Genomic DNA, 16,081 nt, shown 5'->3' on the forward strand with positions numbered 1-16,081 from the left:
GAGCGGGGTCAGGTGGTCCAGTAGTCAGCTTGGCCGAGTGGTTAAGGCGTTAGCCTGCTAAGTTAATGGGGCAACCCGCGTGAGTTCGAATCTCACAGCTGACGAGCCTTTTCTGACACAGTCGAGGATCTTTGTCGCTAAACGATACTGCACAGTTTCTAGAAGCTGCAAAAAAGATTTTTGTTGTTTCGCCTGCTTTTTGCATACTGGATGGAAATATATATGGGAGGGAGAGGGAAAGCAGTGGCTGGGGTTGGCACCGAATGGGGAGTTTTGATTGGGTGACTTGTAGACTTGAGACGTTTGATTGGAGGAAAAAGGAGAGGAGTAGGTGAAGCCTCGACCTCGTCACGACTAGACATTTCCCATTTTGGCGACGACAGGAAACATGGCAACTGAAGAAGAAAAGGTGGTTGTGGCTGCTGAAGAAGATAACGAAAACGATGAAGGCGGTGTTGAAACCGGTGCCTCGGAAGAGCCGCAAGCATACTTTGAACCCGTTGTCAAGCTCAACGAAGTCGAAGTTGTGTCCGGTGAAGAGGACGAAGAAGTGTTGTATACTACACGCGCAAAGCTGTTCGACTTCCGCGAAACGTTACTGAACAAGGGCACTGGTGAAAAGACTTGGTGCGAACGTGGCGTGGGCAACGTTCGCTTTTTGAAGCACAAGGAAGCCGGCAAGGTTCGTCTCCTGATGCGTCAAGAAAAGACGCTGAAGATCCTGATCAACCACTTGGTCGAATCCCGTGCCACTTTGTCTGCAAACATGGGCAGCGACCGTGCTTGGGTGTGGACGTGCTACGACTTTTCCGAAGGCGTCGTCGAACCCAAGACATTTGCCCTTCGATTTACCAGCGCTGAAAATGCGCAAGCATTCAAGGAAGCTCATGATGAAGCGAAGAAGACCAACAAGGTGTTGGAAGCTGGCTCTGATGCTGCTGACACTACTGCCGGTGACGAAGCCGCGAAGGCATTGGAAGGGCTGGCCGTGAAGAAGGATTAACCCGATGTCAGTGGAAACTGTGGCGACGAGACTACTCAGCGAGTGCAAGGTAGTGCCCGCGCCAACAGGTGGTTCCGCAGTTAATTCGCTCTAATTTTATATTTCAATCAACCACCTGTGGCCAGAACTTCATCAAATTCCAACATGCATACTCGATCCAACGGGGCTTTGGTTGCTGGATGGAGTTCATCACGATCGTTGACGACAGTGCCATTGACAGGGTTAGCTCTTGAAGTACAGCCAAAGCCAGCCTCTTTTGTACACTTCAAACATGGACACTATCCGTCCGCGAGGGTGTTGATTGCCGCCTGGTGCGGAAGTAGGCGCAAGCACGCGTCGTCGGGGTGCAGCAAGGCAACCTTTGTCTGCGCGGTCGGCGGCGGGGCCTGTGTGTACACGACCAGGCCAGCCAAGATACAAACAAACCCGACGCAGTAGAGCCAGCTCAAGCTTTCATGAAAGAGGAAAATGCCAGCGAGCACCCCAAAAAAGTCAGACGTCAGCAGCGACATGTTAAAGATGGCCGAGTCGCCATCGCGTAGCATGATCTAAACAAGTGTTCCATTGACGTTTGCAAACATATCGGGGGTAGGACCCACCGCTGTGACCGAGTACATGAGGAACAGGGCGGCCACATATAGCGTGAAGAAAGCGACGCTTCCGATGGACCTACATCGAAGCAACGAGTCACGAACGAGCCTTGTGAAGTCGAGTGCGAACCAAGAAACGACCAGAAAACTGTCGCGCTCGACCAAGTAAGCTTGTAAGCCGCAGATGACAAAGCCATACAAGCCAAGGTTGCCAAGGAATTCGCTCTACAGCGCGAGTAACTTGGACGAACTGGAAGAAGGGATGAACTTGTACCCGAGACTTGGTCTTGACGAAATATTCCTGGGCAACGTTCGACACGCCGTAGATGGTAGCGCCAAGAAGCGACAGCGCATCGCCAAACAGCGCCGTCGTGTTGAAGCTGTCTGACGTGAACGACGCGTCTTTGCAGTTGATGATATCAGACACGACGAGGAAGCAAATGCCAAAGAGGCATAGGCCCACGCCAGTGTAATGCTGCGTAGAGTACTGCAACAAACACAGATCAGCGTGGACATGGACTCAGGAACATACCTTGGCATGGAGAAACGTGATGGAGAGGAACATGACCACGGGAAGGGTAAAACAATCAAGAAGCATCGCACTACTGATAGTCGTGTACTTGTACGCCAGCACGACGAGGAAGTTGGCTTCCACGTCGGCAAATGCGAGCAACGTGTACTTCCACCAAGGAGTCTACGTCCACATGAGTGAAACCAAAACAGAGCCTGCAAGAGCTAACCCCTGATGAACTCTCATCGCGCATCCACCATCGATAGACAAGGTATCCGATGAGCAGCAAGTAATTCCCCACTGATTGAGTTGTCGCAAGATGCACCTACGCAATGCGTTTAATGGCGCGCATCATGACAGATCCACTTTCATACGTTATAGTTTAACGTCAGCTCCTGTGTGCATACACTTGTGACCGTAATGAAGAGTGAGATGACTTGCCCGAGGCACAGCACTCGGTGATGCTCCTGCATGGAGTATGACCTTGGTTGGCGGCGATCTCGACCCAGGGTTCTGAAGAATCTTCGATTCAGTCGAACTTCGACATCCGGATAATCTTTGTCATCAACGTGTGCAAGCAACGTTAAGTTCAACGTCAGTGCTTCAAAGGTGGTAACGTAGTGAGGTCATGGCATTGCCTGTCTCAGTGGTATTATGGAGCGATGGACACATGAACCTCGCGGACAATGCGGACACGGTGGCAAAGAGCGGCGCATACCCTCTGCCTCCATGTCTCAAGAGCAGACAAATTCTATAGGCTAGAATAACTTGACATAGAATTAGAAAGTCGTTTGAGTCGACATTATCCGGATATTTTCTTCGATCTTCGGGACGTCGGCGGCGGACATGGGGCGTTACTTTGGAAGTGAAGTGGCGGCACCGAGCAGGAGTATGCAGCGCTTGGAGTGCGTCGTGCAACAGTATGCATGGGGAAAGAAGGGAACATGCAGTATCGTTGCCAATCTCAAGGTATAAAGCTGTTCCTCTTCGTCTCCTGCTGTACCACAACTTTCGTTTTGAGTCCGATGCATCTGTTCAGGCGGCGTCGGACAAGACGTACGCTATCAAGGACAATGAACCGTACGCTGAACTGTGGATGGGGACACACCCGAATGGCCCTTCGTCCATTGCAGACACATCTCAACTTCTTTCAGAGTGGATCAAGGTACATTTGTCCCCACTCTCGCATCTCGCTCCATCTTCCTTCCCACCTCAGAATGCCGAGACAGGAGAATCCATGGGCTCTTGGCAACACCACCGACATTCCGTACCTATTCAAGGTCCTCTCCGTGAATCAAGCCCTGTCGATCCAGGCACACCCCGACAAATCTGCTGCGAAGCGATTGCACAAGGATTTTCCCCATATTTACAAAGATGCCAACCACAAACCCGAAATGGCGATTGCCCTTACCCACTTTGAAGCCTTGTACTGCCTCAACACTTTCCCGATTCTCCTAACGACGTGATAACTCTTAGGTGCCAATTTCGTCCCATGGCTCAGATCGTTAACAATATCACACACGTCGAGGAGTTCCGCCTCCTCGTGGACCCATCCGTGGCGACTGCTGTCGTCGAATTTCAGGACCTTCCATCCCTCCGTGCCTTTTTCCGCGCGATGATTTATTGCGATCCCACCAAAGCTACGGCTGCCCTCGCGAGTCTTCGTACCCGACTGGAGTCCCTGCGCGAAAGCCTCTCACCTCTCGACGCTCTCGTCCTACGGTTGAACGAACAGTACCCCAACGACATTGGCGCGTTCTCGCCCTATCTGTTGAATTATGTGGTGCTTGAGCCTGGTGACGCGGTGTTCCTTGGCGCGAACGAACCCCATGCGTATCTCTCCGGTGAGAATCGTCATTGTGGATGGCTTAACTCATGCAGACTGCGACCAGGCGAGTGCGTCGAGTGCATGGCTGGGTCGGACAATGTCGTGCGTGCAGGCCTCACGCCCAAGTTCATCGACAAGGCGACGCTCGTCGATATGCTCACGTACAACGTTGGTTCCCCGCCCGTGCAGTGTGGCAAGACTGTCGACGAGTTCTTGACCCGATACACCTCGCCCGTCCCCGAGTTTCAGGTCGAGCGAATCACGTTGCCATCATCCAAGACGTACAACTTGGAGGCCACTGCAGGACCGTCTATTCTCCTTGTGTTGAACGGCCAAGGTGTCGCCAGTGTGCAAGGTGGAGCTGAACTCGACGTGGGCACCGGGCAGGTATTTTTTGTTCCGGCAGGCTATAGCGTCACACTCACAAGCAGATCGGACGGACTCGTCGTCTATCGGTCGTCGCCGAACGAGAACGCACAGAAATAGTACATGATATCAACACGTCGTCCTTTTTCTGCGGCACCGTCGACTGTCCTCATTCACGCCGGCTCGCCTCCTCGGCGACGGTACGCAATCAAAGTACTGGTTGCATGTATATCCGCATTCCAAAACGTATTATCCGGACGTTCGTGCTGGTTACCATTCACTATCTCGAGCAAACACATCATGAGCTCGAAGAAGAAAGGGAAGAAGGGCGCCAAGGAGCAACCAGATGAGAACGTCCCTTTGCATCCACTGAAGCTGGAAGTTGGGCGCCTGCATCATGGAAGTGCAGATCCCCGCGCAGCACAGGTCATTTCCCGCATCAACATGCACTTGCAGGATATGAAAGCGCGGCGTTTGAGTTTCGGTGAACTTGTGGTCGTGTCGACAGACACAAGTCCACCGACTCCTGTCATGTGCGGAACAGTCTGGCCTTCAGACAAAACGAAACCTGGTATGGTCGTGCTGGGCTCTGTGTGGAAAGAAGTGGCGGAGAGAGCATCGTCGCAAGCCGTGACGGTGGCTACATTGTCCAGCACTGCGACTCGAGTCGTTGCCACGCAAGTGACGCTGCAGGCGCTGACACAAGTCCCAGTATCCGACAAGGAACAGTCTCTCCTGGGTCAATACGTTGCGTGCATGATGATTGGCATGTACGTGCTGAACGACGCCATCCTTGTCCTCCCAGTGCATGGCGCAAGTCGCCGGTTTCAAGTCATCCAGTGCTCGTCCAAGACGAAAGTTATTCCATCATCTGTGCCTTCTACTACTATCTACTCTGTCGACACTTCCACGTCCGTGAATGTCCACTGGGCATCGTCAGCAACTAGTTCAGTTGTGAAAAGCACAACGCCAACATTTCAAGCTATTGGTGGCCTACAAACTCAAATTGAAGCTGTGAGACAGCTCATCGAACAACCTTTGATCCATCCTACGCTTTTTGCATCGTTTGGCTTGCCTCCACCGAAAGGTGTGCTGCTCTACGGCCCACCTGGTACTGGCAAGACGCTGATCGCTCGGTCAGTGGCCCACGCAGCCCAAGCCGCGGTTTTCACCATCAATGGGCCCGAACTCTTGAGCAAATTTGTTGGTGAAAGCGAAGCGAATGTACGATTCACTCACTCGTTCCACACCATGAGGGCCGATAGCGTATCCTTAGATCCGCGCCGTATTTGCCGCCGCCGCCGCGCAAAGCCCCGCCCTCGTCTTCATCGACGAGATTGACTCGCTATGTCCAAAACGCGATGGCCACGTCGGAGACATGGAAAAACGAGTGGTTGCTACGCTCTTGACATGCATGGATGGATTGAGCGCATCTCCAGGTACCATCCGTCGATCCATTTTGAACTTGCTTTGCCTCACTAGTCACGGCAGGAGTAGTCGTATTGGCAGCTACAAACCGACCGAATGCGCTGGACCCAGCGCTGCGCCGTCCTGGTCGTTTGGACCGCGAGATTGAGATCCCGATCCCAAGCGCCCAAGACCGTCTGGCCATCCTCAAGGTGACTCTGGCCAAGATTCCGCACGCGCTGACCCCTGATTCGATGGACAACGTTGCAAGCAAATTACATGGATATGTTGGCGCTGACATCAACGCGCTTTGCAAGGAAGCTGCTCTCCTCGCACTCCATCGGGATCGCCATGACGTATGCCGTACATGGTGGGCACTTTTGTCGATAACAGTGCACGACGTGTAGATAAAAGTGACTGACGGCGACGTGAAAGCTGCCATGAAGGTTGTGTCCCCCAGTGCACTTCGCGAGATATCCCTCGACATTCCCCGCGTCCTGTGGAGCGAAATCGGCGGTCAAGGGATGATCAAGCAACAGCTAAAGGAAGCCGTCGAGTGGCCATTGAAGCACCCTGATGCGTTTGTTCGCATGGGAATTCGTCCTCCTAAAGGCATTCTCCTCTACGGACCACCTGGCTGCTCCAAAACACTCACTGCGAAAGCGCTGGCAACGGAAGGCGGCATGAACTTCATTGCAATCAAAGGCCCCGAGCTCTACTCAAAGTGGGTCGGTGAATCGGAAAAGGCCATCCAGTCCATCTTCCGCAAAGCCAAAGCGGCAGCCCCGAGCGTCGTATTCTTTGACGAAATCGACGCTGTCGCGAGTTCCCGCGGTAGTGGCAGTTCGGGGGTGAGTTTGCGCGAGTCTTGCGCATGTCGTTGATAGGTTGGTGTGTAGGTGGCCGATCGTGTGCTGAGCCAACTGCTCAACGAACTCGACGGCATCGAAACTTTGAAGCAAGTGATTTTGGTCGCTGCGACAAACCGACCCGACCTCATCGACAGCGCGCTGATGCGTCCTGGGCGGATAGATCGCGTGTTGTACGTGGGACCTCCAGACGAAGTGGCCCGGGCGGAGATCTTGACCATTCACACACGAAAAATGCCTCTTGCTCCCGATGTCGTGATTCGTGAGCTGGCCAAGGCAACGACCCGCTATTCCGGTGCAGAATTGGCGTCGCTCTGTCGAGAAGCAGCGTTGTGTGCCATGCAAGAAGATGTTGAAGCGCTGCATATTGCCAAGCGCCACTTTGACTTTGCACTGGCTCAAATTGTACCGCAAATCAACGATTCGATGCTCGCCTTTTTCGACGCCTATCGCGAATCCCATGCCAGGGCGTAAACAACTTGAGAGATCCACCACGCATCCTGGACACTATTAACATCTATTACGCCGTTAACATCCATCATGACTCGGTGCAAACGGAGCTTCAGAGCCACCAAGTCCTACGACAGAATCCAGCCCAGGCCGAAGCCGCGACTGGCGAATCACCAATCTGCGAGCCACGTTACCAAGATGCGACCCTTGGGTACAAAATATGACCAATCAGAGCGCTAGATTCACCCAAGATCGTCTGTGCGCCAATCAAAACCATTCATTGCATGAGCCGGCACATTCCTAAGCAGCGCTCAATTTCGCAATTGAGTTGACCTGCCACCGACTACTAGACAGGAAGTTTGTATAGTTTGGAGCTGGTCAGGCGCGACATGGCGACCCTCAAGGCACTCCCGTGGCGTCATATGCCTTATAAAAGCTTTTGAACCCTTCGATCCGTTCACTTTTCAATTTGCCTCAACCGCGATGGCCATTGGTTTGGATATCGACACGGGTTCCATTGGGTTCCCCCGCATGGGCCCCAACCGCGAGCTGAAGTTTGCCCTGGAAAAGTTCTGGAGGGGCACCATCGACGAAACTCAGCTCCGCGCCGTGGCAGAGATGGTTGAAACGCAAAATTGGACCGCCCAACAAGCCCGCGGCATTGACCGCGTCGCGGTGGGTATGTTTTCGTTCTACGATCATGTGCTGGACTGGACAACTTATTTGGGCACTGAGCCTCAGCGCTTCCAGAATATCACCAACGGCCTTGACCGATACTTCGCGATGGCTCGTGGTGTCGATGGCATCCCTGCCTTGGATATGACCAAGTGGTTCGACACCAACTACCACTACGAGGTTCCGGAATTGAATGTCCACACCGCCCCAAAGGCGAATTTTGGTTTGTTCCTTGCCACCGTCCAACGTGCTCAAAACGTGCTGGGTGTCGACAAGGCTGTGCCTGTGATTTTGGGGCCCCTTACCTACCTCGCGTTGGCAAAATACGACCAAACAACCACGCTTGCCCAAATTCTCATCAAGATTTTACCGCTGTATGCGCAACTGCTCCAGGAATTGGCCACCCTCGGTGTGAAGGAAGTGCAAATCCACGAGCCTGCCCTCGTCGGCGCCCATGCACATGCAATGCTACCGCACCTGACCACCGTCTACGGGTCAAAGGACACGTCGGGGGCTTTGACGCACGACGCTGTCGCACTGCACTTGGTCACGTACTTCGAAGCCATCGACGAAGACGTGTACAAGTGGTTTATTGATTCCAAGATCGCGGCTTTGTCATTGGATTTCACACGTGGTGACAACTTGAGCATCTTGGAAAAGTTTGGCTTTCCATCTGGTAAGCGGCTGGGCGCTGGGGTGGTCGACGGCCGCGGCATTTGGAAGGTGTCTACGTCATTGATCGCCGTGATCAAGACGATTGTCGACGTCTTGTCAACGAATCCGAACGCGGCGGTGACAATTCAACCCAGCTCGTCACTCCAGCACGTGCCGTACACGACAAAAGCCGAAGTGAACTTCCAGAAGAACCTCGCAGCCCTCTTTGGCGTGCTTAGCTACGCCTATGAAAAGCTGGACGAAGTCGTGGTGATCGCAAAGGCCATTCAATCGAACACTCTGGATGCAGCCTTTGAAAATGTCGCGTCTGCGTGGGCCACGTACTACAAGGAGAACCCAGCCAAGGCAGCAGTCCGATCTCGTGTGGCCAACGTGACGGAGTCGGACCTGAAGCGTCCGTCCGACTTCGCCACCCGCCGTCCCCTGCAAATGACGACCTGCCCAATCTTGCCCACCACGACAATTGGGTCGTTTCCACAAACCCCCCAGATTCGTGCGCTTCGCTCGCAGTTAAAGGCTGGCAAGATCACCCAAACCAGCTACGAAGCTCAAATCGATGCTCAAATCGCATACAACATTGGCGTGCAAGACGCTCTTGGTCTCGATATTCTCGTCCATGGGGAGCCTGAGCGCACGGACATGGTCGAGTTCTTTGCCGAGAAGCTCAACGGGTTTGCGTTCTCGCAAAATGGTTGGGTGCAGTCGTACGGATCCCGCTGCGTTCGCCCCCCCGTTATCTACGCGGACTTGGAGCGCCCTGAGGACATGACAGTGCGCGAATTCGTCGTTGCCCAAGGCGTTTCGGTGAACAAGCCGGTCAAGGGCATGCTTACTGGCCCCGTGACGATCTTGAACTGGTCGTTCCCTCGCCTCGACATCTCGCGCAAGGATCAAGCGTACCAACTTGCGCTGTGCCTTCGCGACGAAGTGTCCGCGTTGGAAGCTGCTGGCTGCTCCATCATCCAAGTCGACGAACCTGCACTGCGCGAAGGCATGCCGCTGAAGCCGACGAAGAAGGATGCGTACCTCCGATGGGCGGTTGACGCCTTTCGCTTGTCCACGGCGGTCGCAGCGAACGCGACGTCCATCCACACGCACATGTGCTACTGCGAATTCAACGACTGCATGCCGAGCATCGACGAGATGGATGCCGACGTCAACTCGATTGAAAACGCTCGCTCCGGCGACGAAACCATTCGTGCGTTCAAATCAATTGGGTACAAAAAGAACCTCGGCCCTGGCGTGTACGATATCCATTCGCCCGTCGTGCCCCCCAAGCAGGAAATCGTGGACAAACTGCACAGCTTCCTCGCGCTGTTGCCTGCGTCGCAGTTGCTTGTAAACCCGGATTGCGGGTTGAAAACCCGCCAGTGGCCCGAGACCATCGCGGCGCTGAAGAACATGGTGGATGCCACCACTCAAGTCCGTGAAACATTGAAGTAAACATGCCCCAGTCTCGTCCGTGTCGACCAGGCACAAGCCCATGGTTCGCACGACAAAGCTACCAACCTCTGCGATGCACGGCACTTGCACGAGTGCACACGCTGTCCCATAGCTTGGTGCAGGCTGCATTATGATCACCATAACCTCGAGCGCATGATGAATTCGTCTGCCCCTAGCCCTTTATCAGGGCATGCGCTCTACAAAGCATGCCCAGGACGGTGTCGTGACGCCACACACATCATCAAAGCATGGTCCTCCTGCGCTGGCATCGCTTGCTGCTGGTGTGTTTGTGTGCAGGCATCGGTGTGCCAAGTGCAAGCGCGCATTATGTACTGCCACGACGAAAAGTTATCGTACGTGTTTGGATGAACCGAGTATTGGCGACGCGCATTTGCATTTGAGCGGGAAACGCAGGGCTCTCACTGCCCCACAACTGGCAGCGGCACACAACTTGGAGTCCATGATCTTGCCTTCGCCTTCTCGGCCTGGCATCGTGTGCCTTCGCCGTTTGCCAGCCGACCATCTTTGCTACCCGTTTCATTCCGAACGATTTATCGTCGAACTGGACTATCTTGACCGGCATACAGTGCAGTGGGTGCGCCGGTGGCACTGTGACCCCGATGTAACACTGAAGAGTGGCGGCAACGGGCAAGCTCAGCGGGTGGCACTCACTTTGCGCGCAGATGGACGAGCCCAAGGTCGTTCGCACGGGCGTGCTGTACAAGAAAGGGAAAAAGGTTGGCGTGTTTGGCCGAGACAACTGGAAGCCGCGCTTCTGCGTCCTCACGTGGTCCAAGCTCCAGTACTTCACATGCGAAGGAGGCATTCTAAAAGGCGAACTTGACTTGACTCGATGCGGCCGAGGAGCTATTGCCGTCATGCCCAACGACTGCATGAAGACTGGACGATCCGCGTCGTCCATTTGGCGGGTGGCCATCACAACTCCGCACCGCCGCTTCTTGATCGCCGCGCCAACAGAGTTTGACATGCGTGATTGGATTCGAGACCTTGTCAAGGTCACTATGCGACACGACGTTCCCATTCTCGGCGCGTCCTCGCCATCCAACACAGAGGCCGAAGTGTACCGAACACATCCCTTTGCACGTCCGATGCTGCTCGATTCGCTCGACGTCCTAGCCAAGACAAACCGCCGCAACATCACGCTAGTCCCAGGGCAGCTACAGCTGCGCCGGGGCCTGCGTATGGCCCAGCATCACGAACGCGACAGAGCTGCCGCCGACATTATTTAGCATCTATGTACCAAACTTACGATTCACTTGCATTCGTGACAGCGTCCTGCCGATGGAGGACAGTCTGGTCAGCAACAACGTCGCGAAGTGTCCTATTCGCTACCGTAGGCAGTTAGAGTACCGACGAACACACGATTCGATTATCGCGCGACAGCGTAACAAAATCTCATCTTGACGAAGTGGCCAGCGCATTCCTCCAGCAAGCGGCGAACACAGTCGTTTGACATGCACGTTCATAAATATCCTATTAAGTCGAGGCAGTCTTGCTCGTGAGAATGCGCTTATGCCACCGGCACTGTAAGTCCGTCGCAGCTAAACCGGTCCCTCTGCTGCTGGGCAATCACTCTTCGCCGAAGGTGGACCCTGGCCGGCATGAGAGTGAACCGACGAGGGTTGGCGCGCGCCAACAGGTCCACCGAGTCCATCAACGATGGCCTCACAAAGCTAGTAGGTAGATTGACGTCCGACGGCCGCACGACATCGCTTGCCTTCCCTTCCGACCGCTCGAGACGAGATATGACGTCCATAAGGTCCTCAAGCCATTCGTTCATTTCGTACTCGGACACGGCTGCAATGAAGAGTCGGCGCGCAGGAGTCGACACGGAAATGCGCCAAATCGACGATGCAGAGTGTCCTGTTTTCTTGCAATCCTCTGGCATAACTTGAATGTCTTTCGAAGTACATTGGCGCAAGTCGATTTCGCCCTTGAGCTCGCCGCCCTCGTGCAGGTAGTACGACAGCTTGTTCCAGGTGAGGGTGAAGTACCGCGGCTTCCAATTCCGTCGACCAAAGAATCCAGTCTTCGAGCCCTTCTTGTACAAAATTCCCGTGCGTACAACGTTGTCTTCTGTCATGGTAGAGGCCGAGGACGGACACGTCGACGGCGCGGGGGCTGCGGCTTCGATCAGAGACGTCATGGTGTGGCGGTGGTGGAGAATCTCGAAGTGGACGGGTTCCTCATCGCGGCACGCATCTCATCTTGAGTTGAAATGAGGGATCCATTTTCAAGGTCAACGGCGATTGGCTGTCCATCGTCGAGGCGCGATCTGATTGGACCATGAACGCCTCTCACCTTGTGTTTTACTCGTTTAACGCACGTCGCCCCGCTCACTTAAGTGTTTTGACAATAGGTAGAATTAGCAATTCGGCCCAAAAAACACCGAACATTCGCAGGTGGGAGAGGTACGTGGCATCCACAGTCGTTGGGTTGTTTTTTCTCTTGGAGTTTGTATGCTCCTTGAGACATTTAACCAACTGCGGCAGACTGTCTCACAGAGACTCGAAAGTTTCACGGCGATCTGCTGTTTATTGCTAACGTCGGGGGCGACCATGGCGTTGTTTAAGGCTTGCCACCCCGTCGTGGTCAACATAGCCTGATGGGTCCATTCTCCGTCGATGCATGTGAAGAAGGCGAGTGCACGGGGGCTTGTTCTGTGTTTGTCCAGCCAAACTTGCCCCATGCTGGGAAATGTCCAGAACGTGATGACAGCTCGAAATATGTTGCTTGTAAGCGCTGGCCTGGTGCGCTTCTAACAGAGATGTTCACACATCCACCTAATTTTTTCCAACATATAAGGTAGACATCGCGGATTGGCTAAAATTACGGGACTGAAATCCAGCCAATCCATTTGAGAGATTGGAATTTCTGTCACGGATTGGTTAAAATTATGGGAATAAACATGCAGCCAATCCAACGATGGAAAGGGGCGGTTGGTTCAGTCAGTTTTCCCTGCCGCAGCTTTTCAGCCATGAACCGAGTCTTCGCCACCCCCGCCAACTTGGCGTTCGAACTGCAGCATGTTGCCAAGACGATGGCCCCGCTTGGTACGACTTGATTTCACGTCTGTTAGCGATGCATTGCCTCATGGTATTGAGTAGCTCCTTGGGCTGCCCCTGGTGCCGTCATCGTTGGCTGGTTAGCATGGCCCGCGTTAACCCCTGAATACAAGGAAGAAACCTTTGGCGTGAAGCCTCCGGTTGCCCCTGGCGTTGCTCCTGCTGTTGGCGCGTCGGGCTTTCGCAAGTTCAAATATGTCAAGAACGAAATCGGCGAACGACCTTCGTTGGACGACGAATAAAGATAGACGCACGCCCCATGAGGAGAGGTTGGGCCACGACGCCGCAACAAGCAACACTGCCCAAATACACCCTTCTTGTTCATTGCGGCGTCTATTACACTCGTGTTGTTTAACCTTCATGAGTTGGGTCGCGACGCAGCATCACGTCGATAAAGCACCGCGGTTTCTTGTCTGGCTGAGGAGGTTTCCAGTGTCTTTTTCGCATGTTGGCAAACCAATTCTTCACTTGTGTGTCGCTGAGATGGGTCAACGCTGCGATTTCAGCACGCTCTTTTGCCGTGGGGTACGGGTTGCTCTTGTGGGCGAGGAACCAGGCCGTCATGAATTCGTTCGATTGCCGAGCCAGGCGTGCCCTCTTCACCTTTCGCTCGTCATCGTCCGAGTCGCAGCTCTTGATGGAGAGTGGGCTGCTGCTGCTGCATGTGCTGCTGCTGCTTGTTCGCACAAGGGAACTCCGCGCGAGGGTTTCGCTGATGCGGTGGCTCAGTTCCTGCACGTATCGAAGCAACTTGACGTGTAATGTCAACAGCACCAGCAATGTTGGCGTGACCTTGGCACAGACGGGAGCCTGGGCTTGTGCTATCAGCTTGGCGAGCTCTCGTTTCGTTGGAAAGGTGAATCCACTGCCAAACACAGGCCCAGACGGAATGGCGAGCGCGGCCATTGCGCGCCGAATCAATGGTGTAAACGGGTGTGCCTGCACCACGTCCAAGAGGGACCCTGGCGGCTCCGCGTCCAGACGGCGATGGCACGACGGTCGTGGAGAGTAGTTGGGGAGATTCGGCAAAGTCATGATGGACAATACTTGCCGAGTGTGTCGACCTCAGGCACGTCGAAAGAGTCTCGTCCCATCACATCGAGACAGAACGCAAGCAACAATGCTGGGACTTCTGGCCGATCCATGGCCCGATTATATTGATGCAACTGTCGTCGGCTCGCCTTCGTGGGTGGACTCATCAGTTGGCGATTCCCCATGACGCTGCCCAACCAGCCTCACTACGTCCCGACAGCGTCGGGATCGTGCGCCGCGAGCTCACCAAGCGACAACGACGAATCCAAGCCAGCAAACGTCAGCTCGAAGCAGTACGAAGACACTACAGCGGAGATCGTTTTGAGTTCGGGAAGCGCCAAACATGACGTGGCAGCCGCAGCGTCCCACCTGCACGCAGACCCGGTGTGGCACGCGATCGCAGACTTGTTTGCAACGTTTGAATCACTCGATGACCCGACCAAGACGGAGTACCATCCGTCACACCGACTATTGTCAGAAACTATGCTATTGTCCAAAACGGCATTCGTAGAAGAAGCTACGACCATGCTAGGGTATGCCGTTGGCGGGGATGCGGCGCGACTTGCGGCGCGGTATGCAGACGCCATCGAGATGCTTTTTGCGACCGCCGAGACGATGGTGCCGCCGCCACCGACGCTGTCAACGTCGCTGCATCAGCCACCTGCCTGCAAGCCGAAGAAACGAACCAACCTGTCCACAGACGCCAAGCGACTTCTGCGCACGTGGTTTGACGCCAACTTTCACCATCCGTACCCGACTGAGGAAGAGAAGGAACGATTCCGGCGGGAGGGCGGCATCACGATGGATCAAGTGAACAACTGGTTTATCAACACACGCGTCCGGGAGTGGAAGCCGAAGCTGCACAAGATTCTCACCGACTCGAACACCGCCATGCTCGATGAGATGCTGGTGAAAGTGAAGGCCCCGTACCAAACCCATGACTTGATATAAAGCAGAGGGTTACTTTCACCGATCTTTGCATTGTTTGTATCCTGGCTACGCTCGAGCGCGCTTGGCATGCTTGGCGCGCGGCACACTGGACGTGCCAGCTGACGACGTCGTCGAAGCGGCCGAGATGGAGGCGCTTGCAGGTACCGCAGCCGCGGCCACCTTTTCGGGAATCGGGTCACCGAGCAATTTTAGTTCCGCATGTTCCAAGGCATATTCGTGCACGTGAAGTCTCAAGCTCACACGCTCCTGCTTGTACATACGCGGCGCGTCAAAGCCCATGCCAGCGCCTGCTCCCATCCCCATTTGCATTTGCATCGCTTTGGCGTCTTCGTTCACTGCCATGCTCGTGAACATTGACTCGTCCGCGTCTAGAGACGAACGTACTGTTTCCTTTGCCGAGAAGAAGAGACATGAACCCGCTCATGCCAAACATGATGAGGAAGTACAGCGACAGCGACGACACGTATGACACGTCCAGCGTCCTATGCGTGCAAGTAAGGCGCACACAATGCAGGATGGAGATGCCTTACGCCATGTCGATTCCGCGCTGCAACATTGCCTTGAAGCGCTGGCTGAGCGAGAAAGGCACCTTGACTGGAGAGAAAAATTGGTTAGATCGACGGTGGGACGTCGAGAGGTCAGTCGAGTCGTACGCAAAACGAAGCCGCCGAAAAAGTACCCCACGAGTCCCATCATGACAAAGTTCGAGACCATGAAAGTCATGTTCCCCTTCATCATTTTCATCATGCCGGCAGGGTTCATCATTTGGTTCATTGCATCGCTCTTGACCTTCTCGCGCAGCAACCCTTGGACACCATCCTTCTTCTCCGACGACGTAAAGTAAAACTTGCGCATCGCAAACGCGCTCGGCTGGATGTACCGGCAATTCATGCGCAATTGGCTTGCCCTTCGCAACGCTTGGCTACAATTACAGCGTGAGCTATACATACCCATATAGACCACGGGGGTACAGCTGCCGCACATTTTTCGCACTTCTTCAAGCGCGCCAACTTCTTCCGTCTTCAGCAACACAGACACGTAGTTCCGTGCCATGGCCGAACACACGAAGAGAAGAATCATGGGGAGCACTACCCAGTCGCGGATGCTCGGGTCCAAGATGATTTCGCCCATCTCGTCGTTCTTGACTGCTATCAGGCTCTAGCGTTGTGGAAGCCGCCGAAATTGCTTGCGTTTT

At 54.4% G+C, this 16,081-nt stretch overlaps 11 protein-coding genes and 1 non-coding gene across 15 annotated transcripts; 8 read left to right on the forward strand and 4 right to left on the reverse strand.

Moving 5' to 3' along the window:
• The first annotated feature begins 23 nt into the window (after positions 1-23).
• H310_09239 lies at positions 24-104 on the forward strand. The gene has a single exon. It is a non-coding gene; the product is annotated as a tRNA-Ser (tRNA).
• Positions 105-367: 263 nt separating this feature from the next.
• H310_09240 (hypothetical protein) lies at positions 368-2,620 on the reverse strand. Of its 3 annotated transcripts, XM_008875262.1 has the most exons (7): positions 2,479-2,620; positions 2,334-2,429; positions 2,126-2,287; positions 1,868-2,080; positions 1,724-1,818; positions 1,603-1,672; positions 1,076-1,551 (listed from the first exon to the last, which is right to left on the reverse strand). In XM_008875262.1, exons 1-7 carry the CDS (start codon positions 2,575-2,577, stop codon positions 1,282-1,284), a joined length of 1,005 nt encoding a protein of 334 aa, XP_008873484.1. In that variant the 5' UTR covers positions 2,578-2,620; the 3' UTR covers positions 1,076-1,281. The 3 variants fall into 3 exon arrangements, with proteins under 3 accessions (XP_008873483.1, XP_008873485.1, XP_008873484.1); XM_008875261.1 differs by having other exon boundaries at positions 368-1,551; positions 1,603-1,818; XM_008875263.1 differs by having other exon boundaries at positions 368-1,551; positions 1,603-2,080.
• Positions 375-1,315, forward strand: H310_09241 (hypothetical protein). The gene has a single exon (XM_008875264.1). The coding sequence runs from the start codon at positions 389-391 to the stop codon at positions 1,001-1,003; it is 615 nt and encodes a 204-aa protein (XP_008873486.1). The 5' UTR covers positions 375-388; the 3' UTR covers positions 1,004-1,315.
• A 343-nt stretch (positions 2,621-2,963) lies between the features above and the next one.
• H310_09242 (mannose-6-phosphate isomerase, class I) lies at positions 2,964-4,454 on the forward strand. Its single transcript, XM_008875265.1, has 5 exons — positions 2,964-3,073; positions 3,144-3,269; positions 3,334-3,530; positions 3,581-3,948; positions 3,997-4,454. The coding sequence occupies exons 1-5, from the start codon at positions 2,996-2,998 to the stop codon at positions 4,416-4,418; spliced, it is 1,191 nt and encodes a 396-aa protein (XP_008873487.1). The 5' UTR covers positions 2,964-2,995; the 3' UTR covers positions 4,419-4,454.
• Positions 4,455-4,586: 132 nt separating this feature from the next.
• H310_09243 lies at positions 4,587-7,227 on the forward strand. Of its 2 annotated transcripts, XM_008875266.1 has the most exons (5): positions 4,587-5,522; positions 5,575-5,737; positions 5,790-6,061; positions 6,113-6,556; positions 6,605-7,227. In XM_008875266.1, exons 1-5 carry the CDS (start codon positions 4,599-4,601, stop codon positions 7,046-7,048), a joined length of 2,247 nt encoding a protein of 748 aa, XP_008873488.1. In that variant the 5' UTR covers positions 4,587-4,598; the 3' UTR covers positions 7,049-7,227. The 2 variants fall into 2 exon arrangements, with proteins under 2 accessions (XP_008873488.1, XP_008873489.1); XM_008875267.1 differs by having other exon boundaries at positions 6,113-7,227.
• A 280-nt stretch (positions 7,228-7,507) lies between these two features.
• H310_09244 (5-methyltetrahydropteroyltriglutamate-homocysteine S-methyltransferase) lies at positions 7,508-9,817 on the forward strand (the record flags this gene model as incomplete). Its single annotated transcript, XM_008875268.1, has 1 exon — positions 7,508-9,817. One exon carries the CDS (start codon positions 7,508-7,510, stop codon positions 9,815-9,817), a length of 2,310 nt encoding a protein of 769 aa, XP_008873490.1.
• A 683-nt stretch (positions 9,818-10,500) lies between these two features.
• On the forward strand, positions 10,501-12,034 carry H310_09245 (hypothetical protein; the record flags this gene model as incomplete). Its single annotated transcript, XM_008875269.1, has 1 exon — positions 10,501-12,034. One exon carries the CDS (start codon positions 10,501-10,503, stop codon positions 11,065-11,067), a length of 567 nt encoding a protein of 188 aa, XP_008873491.1. The 3' UTR covers positions 11,068-12,034.
• Positions 11,186-12,039, reverse strand: H310_09246 (hypothetical protein). The gene has a single exon (XM_008875270.1). It carries the CDS (start codon positions 11,982-11,984, stop codon positions 11,349-11,351), a length of 636 nt encoding a protein of 211 aa, XP_008873492.1. The 5' UTR covers positions 11,985-12,039; the 3' UTR covers positions 11,186-11,348.
• A 734-nt stretch (positions 12,040-12,773) lies between these two features.
• On the forward strand, positions 12,774-13,384 carry H310_09247 (hypothetical protein). The gene is made up of 2 exons (XM_008875271.1): positions 12,774-12,891; positions 12,946-13,384. Exons 1-2 carry the CDS (start codon positions 12,816-12,818, stop codon positions 13,143-13,145), a joined length of 276 nt encoding a protein of 91 aa, XP_008873493.1. The 5' UTR covers positions 12,774-12,815; the 3' UTR covers positions 13,146-13,384.
• On the reverse strand, positions 13,255-13,938 carry H310_09248 (hypothetical protein; the record flags this gene model as incomplete). The annotated part of the gene is made up of 1 exon (XM_008875272.1): positions 13,255-13,938. The coding sequence occupies one exon, from the start codon at positions 13,936-13,938 to the stop codon at positions 13,255-13,257; it is 684 nt and encodes a 227-aa protein (XP_008873494.1).
• Positions 13,939-14,118: 180 nt separating this feature from the next.
• On the forward strand, positions 14,119-14,886 carry H310_09249 (hypothetical protein; the record flags this gene model as incomplete). The annotated part of the gene is made up of 1 exon (XM_008875273.1): positions 14,119-14,886. The coding sequence occupies one exon, from the start codon at positions 14,119-14,121 to the stop codon at positions 14,884-14,886; it is 768 nt and encodes a 255-aa protein (XP_008873495.1).
• On the reverse strand, positions 14,740-16,043 carry H310_09250 (hypothetical protein). The gene is made up of 5 exons (XM_008875274.1): positions 15,869-16,043; positions 15,540-15,808; positions 15,417-15,480; positions 15,271-15,368; positions 14,740-15,221 (listed from the first exon to the last, which is right to left on the reverse strand). Exons 1-5 carry the CDS (start codon positions 16,015-16,017, stop codon positions 14,932-14,934), a joined length of 870 nt encoding a protein of 289 aa, XP_008873496.1. The 5' UTR covers positions 16,018-16,043; the 3' UTR covers positions 14,740-14,931.
• Between the last annotated feature and the right edge of the window lie 38 nt (positions 16,044-16,081).

The sequence above is a fragment of the Aphanomyces invadans genome (assembly GCF_000520115.1).
Source record: "Aphanomyces invadans strain NJM9701 unplaced genomic scaffold supercont1.20, whole genome shotgun sequence".
Lineage (NCBI taxonomy): Eukaryota > Oomycota > Saprolegniomycetes > Saprolegniales > Verrucalvaceae > Aphanomyces > Aphanomyces invadans.